Source organism: Anas acuta, chromosome 1, assembly GCF_963932015.1.
Source record: "Anas acuta chromosome 1, bAnaAcu1.1, whole genome shotgun sequence".
NCBI classification, from domain to species: domain Eukaryota; kingdom Metazoa; phylum Chordata; class Aves; order Anseriformes; family Anatidae; genus Anas; species Anas acuta.
In genome coordinates, this window is record NC_088979.1 from 93910448 (window position 1) to 93928388 (window position 17941).

The 17941-nt window shown below is 40.1% G+C and overlaps 1 protein-coding gene across 2 annotated transcripts in view; it reads right to left on the bottom strand.

The window, feature by feature from the left end:
* Positions 1–17941, bottom strand: part of SIM2 (SIM bHLH transcription factor 2) — a 60747-nt gene that overhangs the window by 4664 nt on the left and 38142 nt on the right. For both annotated transcript variants that reach the window (XM_068688308.1, XM_068688304.1), the window contains exons 8-11: positions 16932–17038; positions 11098–11245; positions 8953–9121; positions 7592–8000 (exon numbers count right to left, since the gene is read on the bottom strand). In XM_068688308.1, coding sequence (XP_068544409.1) covers positions 7592–8000; positions 8953–9121; positions 11098–11245; positions 16932–17038 — 833 coding nt within the window. The remainder of the gene's footprint in view (positions 1–7591; positions 8001–8952; positions 9122–11097; positions 11246–16931; positions 17039–17941) is intronic.

The following is a 17941-nucleotide window of genomic DNA, read 5'->3' on the forward strand; positions in this document are numbered from 1 at the left end:
TTGTGCTACTATGTGAAATGCCCATTTGTTTATTTGACTGTATGATCATAAATCACTGTCATTGTTAACACAGTCAAATCAGGAAACTAAAACTAAGAACTAAATATTAGGAAAAGTGACTTGCTCGGATTTAATAAGCTCTTTTCAGAACTCAACAAATGATTTATCAAAGGAAGTCTAACATTTACTAAATGTCAGTGATTACAGTAAAATAGAATTTATTTTTCCTGTCACTGTTTAAGTATACTAGACACTTGCCCTTGTAATGAAAGAGGAAGTAAGTGTATAGTATTAGATACTGACTTCCATCGTGTTGGAGACTTTTTTTTTTTCTGGATATTAAAAATGTCTATTGAGAGCAACAGAAATGCAGCTTAAGTAATGCTGGATCTCTGCCTTTGAGATACTTTTATATGGTGAAACTGTACATATACTATAAATGTGATTTACAATATACACTGAAAATATATTCAATAATAATATAAATATATAAGTACATTCAAATATAGGAGTACTGAACTGGGTGTGCACTGAAAATCAGGAGCTAAATCTTAAATTTTCAAGAGATTTGGAACCTAGGATTTCTATTCAGGCTTCTCTAAAATAAATTGAGAATCTTTTCCCTGAAGCTTTTGTATGGTGGCTAAACTCATTTAATAATTTGAATTGTTTTTAGCATTTTCTGCTTGTTTTACACAACTTTTCCTTTAGTAGAGTCCTATCTATCAACAAATGATAAGAGAAAGAAAAAACACTGTCTTACTCCCATACAATATGGCTAAAATTATGTGAGTACTATTTTTTTGTGCTGAGTATCTTGTATGAACAGTTTGACAGTTATACTACTCCTACAAGGCATATTTGAAAGTTTTATGCTAAAGGTTAAATGAGGCACTTACCATATTTCTCAAATTAAGCCTAAGCTCCATTTTGTGTCATGGTTACTGAAAGTCCTGAACCCCTAAATGCCTTTTGTAAAAGGGGCTTTCTGTTTTTCTAAAAATTTTATTCAACATCTTAAAAGTTTTGGAGTTCCCATGTAGTAGTTGCTGACATAACTGCACCCGCTAATAATTAAATATTCCCTGTGCTATAGTAGACTGGAAAAGCCTTCATGTATAACAGAGGAAGCAGAAATAGCTCAATTGTACCTTTTTTTTTTATATGCATAGCTTCATTAATTTCAGAGGGAGTTGCACCACGTAATTAACACCAGAATTTAAACAGGAATCTGGATCCAATTTCTTCTTGATCAACCCACCATCCTCCAAGAAGCAACAACCTTTCAAGTTATTGTTTTTAATTTGTATGCAGACATTTCTGTACCAAGAAGTATATGCAGCCCTAAGTGAACTGACTTCTCGTCAGCTGTTGAAAAAGAGCCCTCTTGGATCACAAATCAAAACAGGGATTCAGCCACATGCTTGAGAATAACTTAGAAATTTTACTAGTGTAATTATACCACTATAATTTTAACTCCACTTTTGGCATTCTTACCATGAAATAAGTATCCATGCTGAGAGTTGCTGAGGTAAAACTAACATGATTTAACTAAGCCAGAATACCAGTTTTGGTGTTTTTCCCAAACTTGACATTTCCACAAGAGTCATGGGTTTGTTCTCTTACTGCATGACGGAGTACTCTTACCTTATGGCTCTGCTCTCATCTCTGAACAAAAGATTGCCCTTTTCCATTTTTAGAGCCTACATCTGTAAGAAGCCGAAGCATCAAGGGAAACAGTTGGACACAATCTTTTTATCTTCATTTGTAATCTCAAATTCTGCTGGGCTGATAGCTGCTTTCTTGGTACCAAGAAGTAATTTCCATACTTGGAGATTTACAGGATATTATCAATTTTTTTTCTATCCGGTGTCTCAAACATGGTTTTCATCTCTCTTGTTGAGGAAGAAGGTAAGCATTTGGTTAATTGCTTGCAGGCTTCCATTAAAGTTGTCAGCACTTTTGTGGAGTTAGAGCAGACAGTTAAGCAAGTCTGCAGTGCAACAGAGCACAGTAGTTTTTTGCCCACTCACATCCAGAACAGTTAGTGGAGCTGGACGAAAACCTGCTTTTGCCTTCCTTCACAGAGAAAAACCCAGGCGTGCCCTGGGAAGGATTCCTCATGGGGAGTTCTCTCGTGACCCGTTGCTCCGTGCTGCTGTGGAAGGGCAGCATCCCAGGATTGCTTCCACCCATCCAGCACACGGGCACGTGCCAGCATATCTGCCTCAGCAGGTGCGACAGGATCCCCTGCGCTCCGCAAGTTCTCCAGCCCTGAAAATGCTTTACAGTCCTTGCATTCAACGCACTTAAGTCAGTGCATTCATTTGGGATGCTTTCTGGCTCACTCCTCTGTGCTAAGAGAGGCGTATCACACATCTAAGGCTGTATATCATACCGGAGTGATAGTAGCTTTCTAGAAGGCCCTTCATACTTCCTTACACTGCCTCCATTCATAGCAGCCTACAACTGCAACAACAAGCTCCGTCCTTCAGGCATCACGTTTGTTAATTCTTGCCAAGGAGCTCTGCTTTCCCACTTGCACACTGGGTGCAGCTCAGGCTAATAGAGTGAAAATCCTGAGATTAGAGCTCCCCACCTCTGGCAGCCTGCTCAGAGTTCAGCATCCCACCATCCAAATGGCGCCAGGAAGGCTACCCTAGGAGGAACTGGTCTGTAAAACATCATGTTTATGCACGGCTGTAGTGTACCAGAGTAATCTTTTCCCCTGTTAACCTAGTGCTGCAGTGAGGAGTGTTCCCTCCTGACCCTTACATAGTGCAAAGATCAGCTGGTGCCCAGTATGGGAAAGATGGTTGCAGAAAAGATATTTCATTCACAAGCATGCCTTTTTATACCAAGAAGTTAACAGGTAGATCTGCTCCTTGTTTTCTCGTTGCCTCTATTTCAGTAAACAATGAAGGAAAGGCATCTTAGAACCAGCATAAATCAAAGAAAGACCAGTACTTTGAATAGACCGTCATGCAGAAGGTATGCAGTCCTTATCAGCAGAGTTTTGCATCCTATCTCTGGAAAACCTCATCCATTTTTTACAACACTGGGGAAGCTCTCTTCCTGCATGCTATGTCTTGCATACTTTTTCTTGGGCTTTCTGATCTGCATTAATCTCAGAAGAGTATGCTCCTGACAGTTACTACTAGTTCTGAAAAGACAAATGCCAACACTTGGATGTTTACGTGTACCCCGTGATATTTCAGTATGTTTCCTAATCCTTGGTACAAGAGGTTCTTCAGAGAAGAGGAGCAAGTACTCATCAATCCTAGTTATGCTGATGACCAGCGAGCAGAGCTGCTATTCTGTGCTCAGGTCACACACTCCTGTGTCACAAAGGTGTGACAGAGATAAACAACACAGAGATACAACTGACAATACACAAGGACAATAGCATTGTCCACGTGAATGACAAATATATTTTTTGTAGATTAGCTTGATATCTGCCCTGTGTTCTGGCCTCAACCCTAATTGCAAATACTCTGAGGCATGAGTTGATTTTGTAATTACAAGTTTTTCCATTATTTTCCCTCCAAAAAAACAATAGTAAGACAATATGGTCTTCATGACCTCTTTAGGGGATGACATTTTTTCAAGGAAGATGTCATATTACTTCACAGGTAAAACCTGAGGAAGGAGGTTTTAGGGGGCCAGAAAGATGGTGGAGAGAAACCAGAGCCTTTACATGGATTTCCTTAATATTCTTCATGATTGCCTGAGTTTTATCATGAATTGTAACACTAAGATTCATACAGATAATACAGACTGGCCACCAACACATAACTTATGAGAAGTGCAAATACTTTGGTACCCATGGTAGTAATGCATCTGTTCAAGTGTAGAAAGGAACATCCCTGACTAAGAAGACGGTTGTCTTCTCTGAAGAGAGTTTCTTTACTGATGAGTAGGCCAGCTGGAAAAAAAGTGGAAGAAGCTTTGAAACCAGATTCTGAGGCGGCAGCATCTGATTTGCAGGCAGTTTTATCTGCTACGTGCTTTTCCAGAGCTTTGATGGCTTGGCATGATCATCTTAAAATCTCTGATCTCTCCAAAAGAAACTATTTTCCATAGTGAAAAATGTCTCTGGCCTACGGCATTTTTGGCAGATGCCTCTATGGATGTGATGTGGAATAGCCCTAGCATCCAACCCGGTTGCCAGATGTCATATTTGGCATTGCCTTTGGACTGAAGATAATGATGCTAAGCAGATCCTCTCTGCTTTGAAGCTTACTAGCTGTCAGTTTTTCAGTGAACCACTGAAAAAAGCAGCAGTTGACAATGTAAGGAAGATCAGATGCCCCTTTCAATTCGAAGCAAAAAGTTTCTTCCAAAGGTCCAGATTTCTCTTTTGCCAGCAGTCTCAGCAAAAGCACAACAGGGCTAATTCTACCTCAAGAGGAAACAAACTTGGGAACAATTAGAGATAAATCCTCTGCTTGCAATGGCTGCTCTGTTTTTCTCTCCCTATTCTCAGCACTGTGTGTGGACTCCAGCAATGATCTCTGACCTGGCCTTAGTTTGACCATATTCTTTTTTCCTTCCTAAATAGCAGAAGCGTAAGGGATCTTGCAGAGAATTAATTGTACCAAGTCACTTTTCATCAAATGCCCAGTAGCTAAGCATCCATTAAAATACATCTCCGCTCAAAAGAGAACCCACATATTCCAACCTAAGCAACAAAAGCTTAAGTACAAGTAGAATCGCAAGGAAGACCTGCTGGTAGTAGAACTCCATTTTCCTGGTCACAAGGAAAGGGTGAAGGTATGCGTGCATGATGAAACAGAAAAAAACCAGCAGTTGCTTGCAGCACTTTGTTGATTTTTTTTTCCCCCTAAACAGATTCAATAGAGTTCCTGTGTAATTCTTCTGGGAGCTATCTGCCCACATCTACCAACTGATGGTAAATTGCTTGTCTGATGCTGTGCTCACCAGGCTTTTCTGGCAAATTTTATAGCCGTGGTCAGTTTTACAAACTGTTCTCTGAATAGGCTGCTCTTTCCACATCCATTCTCAGTATATCTGATGGCAACCTCTGAGTAGGCAGAGGTGGGTCTACTTTCTCAATCAGTCTCACAGCATCCATTAGTCTGGAAGCAGAGAATAAAAGCTGGGCTGACATCTGTACACACAGGATAGCTTTGTTCCTGCAGACTTACTGGTGGTGGTTTACTTTTATCCTTATACTTCTCAAAAGATATAACTTCTTTCTCACCCACAAAGACACAGCATCTTTAGAAGGGACAAAACCATTCCTAAAACATCTCATAGAATCACAAAATAACCCAAGTTGGACGGGACCCACAAAGGTCACTGAGTTCACCTCCTGGCTCTGCACAGGACCACCCATGTGTCAGACCATGTGTCTGAGAGCATTGTCCAAGTGTTTCCTGAACTCCAACAAACTTGGTGCTCTGACCACTTCCTATCTCTTCTGGTTTAAAGCTACCCCTTTTGACATCCAGCCCACAACAGCAGCAAAAGGAAGCCAGCACATTAGAGGAGCTCAGGGAAAAAATAAAAAAAAAAAAATAAAATAAAATTTAACCTGTGCTAGGCTGTAAGAAAAGCTTCAGTTTTACTTATTTTCAACCTAAATACAGGACAATAAAGTAAAATATGACAGTCAGCTAGGTGACTTCAAATGATCCCATGAAGGACAGAACCCTGGGCCAAAGTTATTCTGTGGTAGACACATTCACTCTCTGATACCATCTCCTCTCTCTTGTAGTAAATTCATATTTTAACATGTGCAGATGTTCCCTTCAGATCTAGAATATTTAATGTTATGTCCCTATGTGAAAAAAAAAATGCTCGTTTCTGGTATACAGAGAATTTTGAGCCTATCTTTTCTATTTTTTTTTCTTACTAATATTTTTTATTTATTTTTCATTACTGCTACCTCCGTCACATCCATAATGAAGTTACAAGAAAGGAATGTTTCCATCCAACTTTATAACAGTATGTCAAACAGCCCCCATTGGTGATTTTTAAATTATCAAAATGGTGTACGCAGATCAATGTAATGTATATGAGATCTAAGGATTAGAGTGTATCTTTAGCTTGTTTACATTATTTACAGCTTTGAAAGGTTATTTCTTATAGGCTGCCACCTCAGAGAAATCAATGTCTTCAGTGCTCCCTTCAAAGTATTTGAGCTAACCGCCTGCATAGAGAGGTGACACAATCGATCAGGGGGAGCACTGAAGGCATTTCAAATGAAGCAGGAAGACAGAGCATTTCATTTTGTCATGCCGTGTAGTAACTGTAAGGTACTGACACTCAGAATGACTTCATATTCAGAAAGGACAACCTGCAATTTTTGTGGAAACAGATCATGTTTATTTTAATTTCTGTACGTGAACTGAAGTGCATTTGTTTCTTTCTGACTTCAGTGATGACTTACCTCAGTAATTCCACTACACAGCTCTGACAGTGCAAAGCATTAAGGCCAGTATTGAAGGAGGTGGTATGCCCTGTTCTAAAAGTGATTCTGGTGAATACATTTTTGCAACTGATGTTTGGTAATAGAATCATAGAATCACAGACTGGTTTGGGTTGGAAGGGACCTTAAAGACCACCCAGTTCCAACCCCCCTGCCATGGGCAGGGACACCTCCCACCAGACCAAGCTGCCCAAAGCCTCATCCGGCCTGAACTTGAACACTTCCAGGGATGGGGCAACCACAGCTTCTTTGGACAGCCTGGTCCAGCGCCTCAACAGTGAAGAATTTCTTCCTAATGCCTAATTTAAATCTACCCTCTTTCAATTTAAATCCATTCTTCCTTGTCCTATCACTGCACTCCCTGACAAAGAGGTCCCCCCCAGATTTCCTGTAGCTCCCTTTGGACACTGGAAGGCCTTTCTGAGGTCTTCCTTAAACCTTCTCTTCTCCAGACTGAACAATCCCAACTCCCTCAGCCTGTCTTCACGGGAGAGGTGCTCCAGCACCTTGGTCATCTTCGTGGCCCTCCTCTGGACCCACTCGAACAGGTCCATGTCCTTCTTGTGCTGGGTCCCCAAAGCTGAACACAGGGCTCCAGGTGGGGTCTCACGAGAGCAGAGCAGAGGGGAACAACCACTTCCCTCGCCCTGATGGCCACACTGCTTTTGATGCAGCCCAGGATATGTTTGGTTTTCTGGGCTGGAAGTGCACATCGCAAGTTCATGTGGAGCTTCTCATCCACCAACACCCCCAGGTCCTTCTCCTCGGGGCTGCTCTTGATCCATTCTCTGCTCAGCCTGTATTTCTGCTTGGGAGTGCCCCAGCCCACGTGTAGGGCCTTGCACTCAGCCTTTCTGCACTCCATGAAATTCGCACAGGCCCACCTCTTTAGCCTGTCCAGGTCCTCTGGATGGCATCCCTTCCCTCCTAATACTCCTAATCAAGTGCTTATGGTAAAGGGAAGTGAGATAAACATGCAAATACTATAAACATATCAGATGTTACATTTCACAGTTTCTGATTTTCTGTATTTCCTGAACATCTTGTATTTCCTATTTTCAAATTACAGTTACAAATATTTCCCAGACACCCCACAGTTTTTCTTTTCCATTTTTCTTTTTTTAAAGTGACACCCACCTTCATAACTCTGTGCAAGATTATGCCGGATGATGTTCACTGGCTGCTCAGGAAGATTTTTGGATGGTGACTGGCTGCTGGGTACCAAGGAGTTGGCATAATGCCACTGGCATTCTCCATTTGTCTGCAGCGTACTCAAGAAAAAACGAGCCACTTCACAAGGTGCTCCTTGAGACTGCCCGAACTTAGAAGGCAGCATTTGCTTTTTGCTACTGAAGACATGAGATTCGACAGGGAAGTGTCCATAATGGTAAGAGAAAGGCAAGCTATATGACGGGGCATATAAAAGTTCACTGTTTTCTGAATGGAAGTTTTGTTCTTGGATGGTGGCAGCGTTCACTGCAGGGCTGGATCGCCAGTTTCCCACCTGGCTGCATTCCAGTTTGTCTGTTTGGAATGAGCTGTATTGCTGGGGGAAAGAGAAAAAGGAGGGTAAGAGAGTTAAACGACCAACTTTTATATGAAACTGCGTAACATATCATACAGGCACCCAAAGCTGGGCCTCCTTGAACTGCAATCTCGCTGGCTACAGTGGCTTACCAGTGCATTTGAAATTCCTTGTCTTCACTATACCTTACCTTCACTTAACATGCGAACAAAGAACAATTTTGTCATCCTAATGTTAAGGGTTTATTTGATAATTTGCCAGATGGATTTTAGCTAGTGATTGTAGGCAGTTGTAAATACCAGCGGGCATAAGTTTGTTGCAGAGCACAGGAAGTTACTGATAAGTGCAGTGTCAGACCATTAATGTGATGTTTTGACTGAAGTGTATGTGCTAGATGCATTCAGTGCCTTTTTTTTTTTTTAAGGTAATAGTAACCTCTTCCAACAATATTCACTGCATAGCTCCCTTTCGCATCTAGTTCTAGCACACCCAGTGACAGATACCACAAATCCCACTCCAGCACTCTGTTTGCTAGGATTCCTTTCCATGAAGCATTCTCCAGCATAAGGAAACTGCCAGTATCTATGTGATGTTTAGAGCTCTGCACATCAACAGTGGATAAGATGTGTTTTATGCTAGCTCAAATTTTTACAGCACAGCTGTCCTTAATACATGGCTTTCTTCTTCTGACCAAGAAAACACATTGTTTTTGTTTTGTTTTTCTTTTAAGGACTTTATATCCTCCAAATCCAGAAGTCTTTCAGTTTGCATCACTTGCCAGAGCTGTTTTGTACTATTTATGCTGTTCACCCCAAGAACATAAGGGTCTGGTTGTATTCTGGCCTACAAGGATGTTCTTGCAGCAGAGCATGCTGTAGTCAGTTTTACAGGAAGTTCAGTTCCAGAGGATTTCTGTCCTGGCCCAAGGACTCTAACACAATAACTGACAAGTAAATATTGCTGAAAAAGTTACCTGTTGTGGGTAAGGTGTTGTTCTGAGTTTTGCCTTCATTTTGTTACTTTTGGGTTTTACTATTTTCCTTGTTTCCTGCGAGGTAGATACTGAGTTTCTGCATGAGAACTGTGACTTAGAAATGGTAACCTGGTCCAGTGACAGCTGAAGCTCCTTATACTCAATATCTCTACAAAAAAAAAAAAAAACAAAAAAACAAAAAAACAGTCCAATAGATTACATACTCAAACATACCACACAGATCCAAAATAACTCATTGAAAATATATTAACTTTCACAATGTTTTCATTCTTCCAAGAATGAGTGTGCAATGCTAGACTGGGGATCATAGAGTCATAGAATATCCCGAGTTGGAAGGGACCTATAAGGATCATCAAGTCCAACTCCTGGCACTGCACAGGTCTACCCAAAAGTTTAGACCACGTGACTAAGTGCACAGTCCAATCTCTTCTTAAATTGAGACAGGCTTGGTGCAGTGACTACGTCCCTGGGGAGCCTGTTCCAGTGTGCGACCACCCTCACAATGAAGAACCTCTTCCTGATGTCCAGCCTAAACTTCCCCTGCCTCAGCTTAACACTGTTCCCATGAGTCCTGTCACTGGTGACTACGGAGAATAGGTCACCTGCCTCTTTTGGTCTCTTTCCTGGCTCTCACAACTTGCTCCGAGGAGAGGTTATAGGAGCAATGTTCCTTTCCTGTCAGCACAATGTCCTTGTAACTAGGCCATCGGAGCTGCAATATTGTTTTTCTCCTCTGTTTTGTTCATTTTTACTTGTTCTACATACAGGGCAGATCTACAAAGCAGGCTAAAAAAACAAATCAAGGACAGACTATGGATCATCTATTGAAACATTAATTGATATATTCTTGATGATTAATGGTCTCCCCTTGTTTTGTCTGTAGCAACAGTGGAGCATATTTTAGAAACAATAACTTTAAAACAAACAAACAAGCAACAACAACAACAAAAAACTACTTCTCTAACAATTCCTATCTAGAACTCTTTTCCATTGCTTTTTAATGGTGAACAACCTGGAAGTAAATTTGAAGATTATACTGTTACGTCCCTGGCATAGTTTCCTCTTTTTTATTCAAATCACTTGCCCCAGCTCGTGGGACTCAATCAGGTTGCAGGATGGAGTCTTTCCTTAGTGCCACTGGCTCTCACATCTGTACAGGAATGACTGCAGTGTTGGCCAATGTGTCCAGGGTTGCGTACCTACTTCAGGTAGTTTGAGAAAACATCCTGTGGTGGCTACCTGGTTATACACTTTACCTCCTCAAGGTCGAGCAGCAGAAACAGCAGTCTAATACGCAAACACATATGACCCTACCACAAACATCATGCAAACACAATTTACTTCCAAGCCAGTTAAGAAACGGACAAGTGTAGACAAAAGGGTGTATAGTTCCCTGTTTTTTTTCTGCTGTTGTTCAACAAAAGCAGTGCCCTTTATCATCTTTTTTTTTTTTTTTTAATTATTTTTTTAAGGTACTCTTTTGAGGCACAGTCTGCTTCACTTTTGCTTTTCTCTTTTATTCTGTGCAGATTTCTGTCTCTCTCAGGTTGATATCAAAACAGGAATTTTGTCACCTTCACCTTTATGACGGAACCAGAATTCATAAACTGCATGCCCAAACCTCTGCACATTCACAAGTTCAGTGGGAGCTGCTTGGCATTGTGAGAAGGTTGTTTCACCCCGAGTGCCTGCAACTCAAGGCTAGTGAGGGAATCCTCCGTGATTCACCCACCCCTGGAAGGAGTAAAGCTTCCTACCATTTCTCTGTTTGGCAAACTGATGCTGTGACCTCTGCTGGGTAGCTGTAGCTCTTGCTGTGTCAGGACAGCACCACTGAAGTTCTAATGCCAGTTACAGAACCATTTCCAGGTCTAACACAAAAAGCTACCAGTGGTACTACACACTCAAGCAGATGGTATATGAAATAAACATCAAAAATACTAGCTCTTATTAGCTCAGTGTGCTTCTGTAGCTAAAAGAGGGAGGATATGAGGAGAGAAAAATGGCTGCAACATGCAAACACAGAATGATACTGGAAGACACAAGTAAAGCAAACTTAAAGGTTTCAATTAGTAATGAATCAATTGCTGATAACACGTAATGGTACAAAGTATTTTGACTTACGTAAGGACATAATTGACACTCACTATGCAGTGAGGCCGTGATGAACGGCTGTTATGCACAATGGTAGCATAGCTCTGTACCCAAACCCAGCCTCCATGCTTGGACAGTAGTCGATAGTACTTGGTTGTGACTTGGCCTTTCACCAGCACTGTGAATAAAATACAAAAAAAAAACACTTCACATTGCTTACACTTGTGACCACTTCCTGGAGAGATTTATTTGCAAGGGAGGGAATTTTCTCCCTCCTTCCCCTTTTCTAGACCTCCTTCTCCCACCAAACACAAGATAGCTTCCTTGCAAAGATACCTGTCCTACTCTGTTACATCTTTTCATGATGTCACCATGTTGTTTACAAGTAGCATGTTCTCAGCTATTAAGGTTTGTATTCTTTCTTTTCCAGTTCACCCTGCTCTCTTCTGCTTACATTCAGCAAAAAAAACATTTACTATTTTTAATCTTCTAACTGAAAATGAGAAGTTCAAGGCAGCAGAAGTATTTTGAAGTGGACACAACTGCCTTGAACTTTTCCAGCATATTTGGGAAGCACTTTTGATATTCATAGCTTCAAAGATAACTGTATTTTGCAGTCAATTTTATGCTATAATGCTTTTTCCTGTGTAAGCACTACATCTTGAAGGTTGTCTTAAAAGAGAAAAATTAAAATGCTATTTGGTTCTTAAGCACACAAATAAAGACAGGGCCAGAGATATGAATCAGTGATCAGATAGATTTCACTAAAAATGTAATGTTCTAAACACCAGCTTGGATTCTCTGTGAACAAAGATGTTTTGGCATAAGGCTATGATATGAGTTGTGCAGCATCTTTAAATATTTAATCTAGCCACAAATCTTTCTGGTCCAGTGCCAAGCATTTATCTAGTGATTCACCAGAATATACTTCCCAGCCTTCAAAGATTCTTTTTCTCTTGTGTGACCCAGAAGCACGTCTTTACGGAACTCAACCTTCTTACTCCCCTCTACAATTAGATATTTATTTTAAATTAGGAAATAAGGGATTGATTTTGATACTCAAACTATTAAAAAAAAAAAAAAAGTAATCAATAGCAGCAGTTCCTTGTAGCTTTGCGTAATATATTATTACGCAAAAATTACATTTTTGCGTAATTCCAAAAATTCGAAAAAATGGATTTACTGCTTTCCAATGTAGGATTTATACTACTTTGAAATCATTAGCAAAGCTCACTGTAATTTTATTCTCTTGGTATACATGCTAGGTGCAGAAACAGAGCAGAAATAAGCTGATCAAACAAGTTGCCTCTTTCAGTACACTCTAGTAGAGCAAATGATCAACTGAAATTGGAATATATGGCTTATATTTAGCATTCATAGGAGATTCTTCTGACAGGGAGGACATCCAGTATTAAACCGAGAACAAAAAAGTGCATAATTTTGGGGGGGTTGTCCAGATTATTAATTAATTACATGGCCATCAGCCATCACTGGAGTTGTGGTTTTTTTGTTCATATTTTACTTGGGGCAGTGTGGGTTTGTAATTTCAATAAACATCAAAGACTGCAGTAGTGTGGATAACATAAATAGCCCAATGGAAGACTGACAGAAACAGAAGAGCAATAGTTTTTGTTCTTGCTAAGAAGTCTTTTAAGTCTGTTGCATGGGGGTCCTCTCTGGACTGTTTACTCTCCTGTCCACTTGTACAAGTCACAACGTACTCAAACTTTTCTTCAAATCAAGTTAATCTCCCTAAGAAAATCAGGTTCTTGCTAACTGACTTTAGACAGGTGTTTCTGGAAGTGTCAGTTCTCCTTCCATTACAGGATATGGTATCTATTTGTTCAGAAATCAACAAGATAAATAACCCCACCCTGCAGGACATTCAAAAACCTGTCTTTGCTAACACCCAGCCACTGCTATGTAGAGTTTGAAGTATCTCATACATCAGCTTTTTGCTTCATGCTTACAGGTGTTCTTTCTCACACCTACATTTCTACACAAAATAATTGCAGAGAGGCAGGGAGAGGTGGGCCTATGTGCAGATTTTAAAAAAATAAATAAGTAAAATAGGGGAAATGTGTCTAATTTCTTAAACACACACACAAAATATATAGACACATACACTGTTAAAGTGCAATATATCACTCCAAAGTGAAGGTGTTGTATCTGCTACTCACAGATTCAGTGTAATGATGCCAAATAAACCTTTTGTAAAGATACTTGTTAATAACCAACCATGTTCCATGAATTCACAATGTTTCTTGCCATTCTGTAATCCAAATTGTCCACTCCTAGCAAATGATACGTACATTTTGGCCTAGATAATCTAACAAATATTTTTGTAATGGGGCTTCAGTTTTCCATAATGGAGATTAATGCTCTAGTGGTTCACCAGCTATCACAGAGTTCTACAGAGTTCTTCCATGTGCTTTGGCTTTTCACTTTCTCTAACTCTTCTTTTTTATTAAAAAAAAAAATAATAAAAAAAAAAATCCCTGTTTTAGCTCTTCAGTTAAGACAGTATTTTAAAAGATGTGAAAACCACTGAGGACTACAGTGTTCAGCCTTACTTCCTAATTATATGGACAAACCAATATTTCTCTTGGGACAGGGGAGGACTCCACGTCTCCTGCATTTTTAGCAATGTGGGGAAAGTCTGACCTTGGCTCAGGGACAGTAGCTGTGCTTCTGATACAGTAAATGAGGTCAATTTCCATTTGGCCCTTGGTGAAATTATCCTGTTTGATGCTGATTGGGAAACCTCAGAAATGGGAGTGAGGTAAATCCACTACCAAGACAATCTGTGCAGGCTTAGACTTCTTGGTGGCCTCCGCTGCAATCAGACAGGGAGGACTCAGTGGCTTTAGCCTTGGCTCTGAGATGTGCCATTTGTAGCTGGGTGTTCCTGTGTTGTGGTTCCCTCCTGGTTTAGCAGGCAAGCTGAAAAAGGCACTGGGCTGGCTGGGCTGGTCCTTCTGGCCTGTCACTGATGGCTATTTTAAAAGGCTCCAGCAGGCTCACAGGCATGCGGCTGGGAGTTGCCAGCCTGTGCTTCAAGATACCACTCAGAGAAATGGACTTCTTGGTTCTGCTGTCGCAGCAGTTACTGGTTTAACTTCCCTGGTGCACACAACCTGGCATGTCATCGGCCCAGCCCTTGGGTGGTGTGGTCAGAGGTTGGTGCCCCAGCAGCCTCTACAGTTCTTTTGCCCTCTTAAAAACGAGTGCAGCTCTGCCAGAATCCTCTTGATTACCAGGGGTGCAACAGCAGATTCAATGCCCTGGACAGCAAACTGTGCTCTCCCATGAAATAGGTTCTATAAATACATAGGTTGACTTCCAGGAAGCAGCAAAACACTTTGGTGATGGCATCAGATGGGGCTGTGGGTTGTCTTGCCAAGGCACAGAGAAGTGATTCTTTTAAGAGTTTATAATGTGGGAAGAGCAATGATGCTACAACATGTGGGATGCACAAAATCTCCCTCACAGAGAGATGATGGTACAAATGATTTTTTTTCATGAGTGATGATTTCTCTGAAGCCAGAAAAATAGTTTGTCTGTTCTGGAATAGAGGAATATTTTGTCTGGACAGGAAGAGCTTCTCTAGCCTGTCTTTTAGATGAAAGTTTCTAAATCTAAGGAGAAGTTCTAAATGTCTTTCAGAATGAAAGGAGTCATCATTTGTGTGGCCACATTTCCCCTGTTGCAGAGAAAACACTGTGTATATTGATGGTGCTATAGAAATAAATAGCGCTAGTTCAAATATCAGAAACATTTTCATAGAGCTGGAAGTAAATCAAATGTTTAAAACAGGAAACACTGTTTACTGCCAGCACACCTTAGGCAAATATTCACATCTACATTTTCCTCATAGTCTGATGTTCTTTTTATATTGCATCTAATTTGTTCCCCTCACTGTTCCCTTTGTTTTGTTCTCTGTGCTGCCTAACAAAGTTCACTAACTTCAGGTCTTCAGTCTGGGCTTTTTTTCCTCTAAGAAAGAGCAATCAGTTACCCTATTTTAGGGTTGCTATATTTTCCTTTTTCGCTAAATACCCTTATTAGGTGTAAGATGTTTCTCTCCAGATTTCTTCATCAGATGACACTTAATCATCAGATTGTTTTATAGAAGGGTACGTCAAACCTGCCAACCTTTTACTGCTTGTGTTCCTCAGACATTTGCTGATGGATGGTGGGTGAGTTATAACAGTGCTCCCCAGAGGAAGTTTGTACACTTTACATCTGTTTTAATAATTCCTGTTGCTTAGTATTCTGACTATGATTCTGCACTGTTCCTACTGTTGCCCAAGTGTTAGCCATTTCCTTCTTTTTGCTTCTTGGCATTTAATTGCTTTGATTTTTTCTTTTTTCTTTTTTCTTTTTTTTTTTTTCTTTTTTTTCTGATTTTTTTAAAAACTTTACAATAATTTATCTTTGCATTTCAGGTACAGTATCTAGAGAACTCTTTTCAGTTATTCTGTTTTGTTAATGTTTTTTGTTCGTCTGTTTGTTCCCTTTTTTTTTTTTTTTTTTAAGTCAGTAAACATTATGTGTCTCTTTTTAAAACTCCAGTCTGACATAGGTCAAACTGATAGCCAAACTACAGGTCTTCTCCCACACAGACAGAGCTATCCATGACTCTGCTCTAAAATGGATAAACTGTTTTCCAGAGATGATTGTGGCGATATTGGAAGCATCTGTATAATGGTTGATATAGATATTTTAAATAGTCATGTACAAATAAAGAGTAATTTTTGTACAGGTTGACATTCACAACCAGCTGCAGAAAATAGCACTACAAAAAGGATGCCCCCAATGGGGCATTCTGTAATCCTTGATTACAGAATCATTCTAATTTATATTTTATATTGACTCAAAACCGTCAATAGTGTTATGGTAAACATGATCTTGCTGTAAAGATCAACTTTTGCTTTTGCAGGTGTAGTACACATGGCCATCAACAGAATTCAGTACTTGGAGTTTCAGCACTGATTTGTGCCAAACACAATTACATCCTTCTTTTATATTCCAAATCCTCATGAACAGCACCGAGTAAGGTGAAGAACCAACTACCTTCTCCTTCAGGAAGCCTAAAAGAAGTATTTGACTCTGGCTGCTTTCAGTCCACAGAAGCAATCTGGAAAAAAATTCACTGACATTGGTTTTTGGATTTCATCTTTGCATCGTATGGGCTACAACAGACTGAGCCAAGTCCAGATTTCAGCTATTCCCTCAATTTGCTTCTCAAATTAATGTGCTACTGAATGAACTACTTCCCAAATCCAGATGTTTGAAGATATGATTAGTGTCTCTGTTGGCAGATGGGGAATTATTAAATGTGTAATTTTTTTTCCTGACACTCCATTCTCCAAACCTCACCCACATGCTATTAATGAACATTCATCTCAGGATTTTTTGGGTTTGCATTCACTTCAAACATGGGCTGATTATTACTAACATGTTTCAGAGGAATGGGGAGCTCTTGCATAATTTTTCTTCTAACAACAGAGGATAGTAAAGTCCAGATTTTCCCCTCTTGCGCACTCACTTGCTCTTTTGTATTTTCTTTTTTTTTTCCTTCAGGAGTTCACCACCCAGAATCAAGTCCACATTTTCAAAAGAGCTCAGATCCTTTAAGTCAAAGATAAAAGTACCCAGATATATTTGTATAAGCACAGCATATTAACTTTCTAGCTTATTTGCAGAAGTAATCATTTCCTTAAGTGATAGCCAAGCACTTTTGAAAATCAAGCTTCAGTCAAGATATGGAAACCTTTCTTTACTTTCCAGCATAGTGCCTGTTGCCTGCAAAACTTCTCACTCTGGCTAATAAATTTCAGTCTAGTATTCTTTTTACTTACACAGATGATGAGCATATCGTAAATGGAACACATCACAGCCATGAACATGGTGGTAGAGGGTTTTTTCTATCAGATCTTGGGGCTCATATCCAGTTAATTCAGTCACTCTAGAAAAGGAAGATTCCATAATAAGCAAAATCTCTAGGAATATTCAGTTTCATTAACCTAACTTTTGATTGTGCCAACAAATAAGGTACCTAAAAACTGTAGGACAAAATATTAGTTTTGGAAACAGAATCCTCATCTTTATAAGAACATAAAACCCTCTCAACCCAGCCAAAGCAAGGTGCAGCTATTCCCTGGCCAGCCTTACACACAGACAGGAAAAAGAGTTCTTTTACTTATTTCAGCTTTGGGCTTTTGCCACCGCCATGCATGATCCTTTGCACAAAAATCCAGTTGAGGAGCCAGTCACGAAACAATAAAACTACTCTTGTGCACTGCTGACAAACTTTCATTTGCTTTTGCAAACATACAAGCATAGCATGTATGTCAGTCCGTAGAGGCTGTGATCATGGTCTATAAATAAATTCAGGCTAATGACTAACAGAAGAAGGAAGCAGGAGTTTATTCCAGCTAAGAATGTGGAGAGACAAGGAGCTATGAAGATCACAAGCTAAGAAAAGGAAAGCTGAAGCTAGACTTGAGAAAAACTTCCTCACTTGAGAAGAAGTGGAAGAATAATGGAAGAATTTGAAACAGCAGCATCTCTGCAGACGTTAAAGAACAAGGCTGCACTGGCCAGAAATACACTGGGACACACTTAGAAGTCTTCTGGAGGTTGGCTTCCAGGTTAGACCCTTCTGGAAGGAACCCAGTTCACATGTCTAAGGCCTCCTAATGATACAAATTGCAGCACAGTGAGCGAGGATGACCAGGACATTCACTTCAAAAGGATGCTGCTGGTCTGAACTAAAACACTGATGTGGATAGACTCCATATCAAAGAATAACACAGCAGCATCTACAGAAAGGAATGCAGGGGTCTCAAGCAACATGTGCCACTGGGGG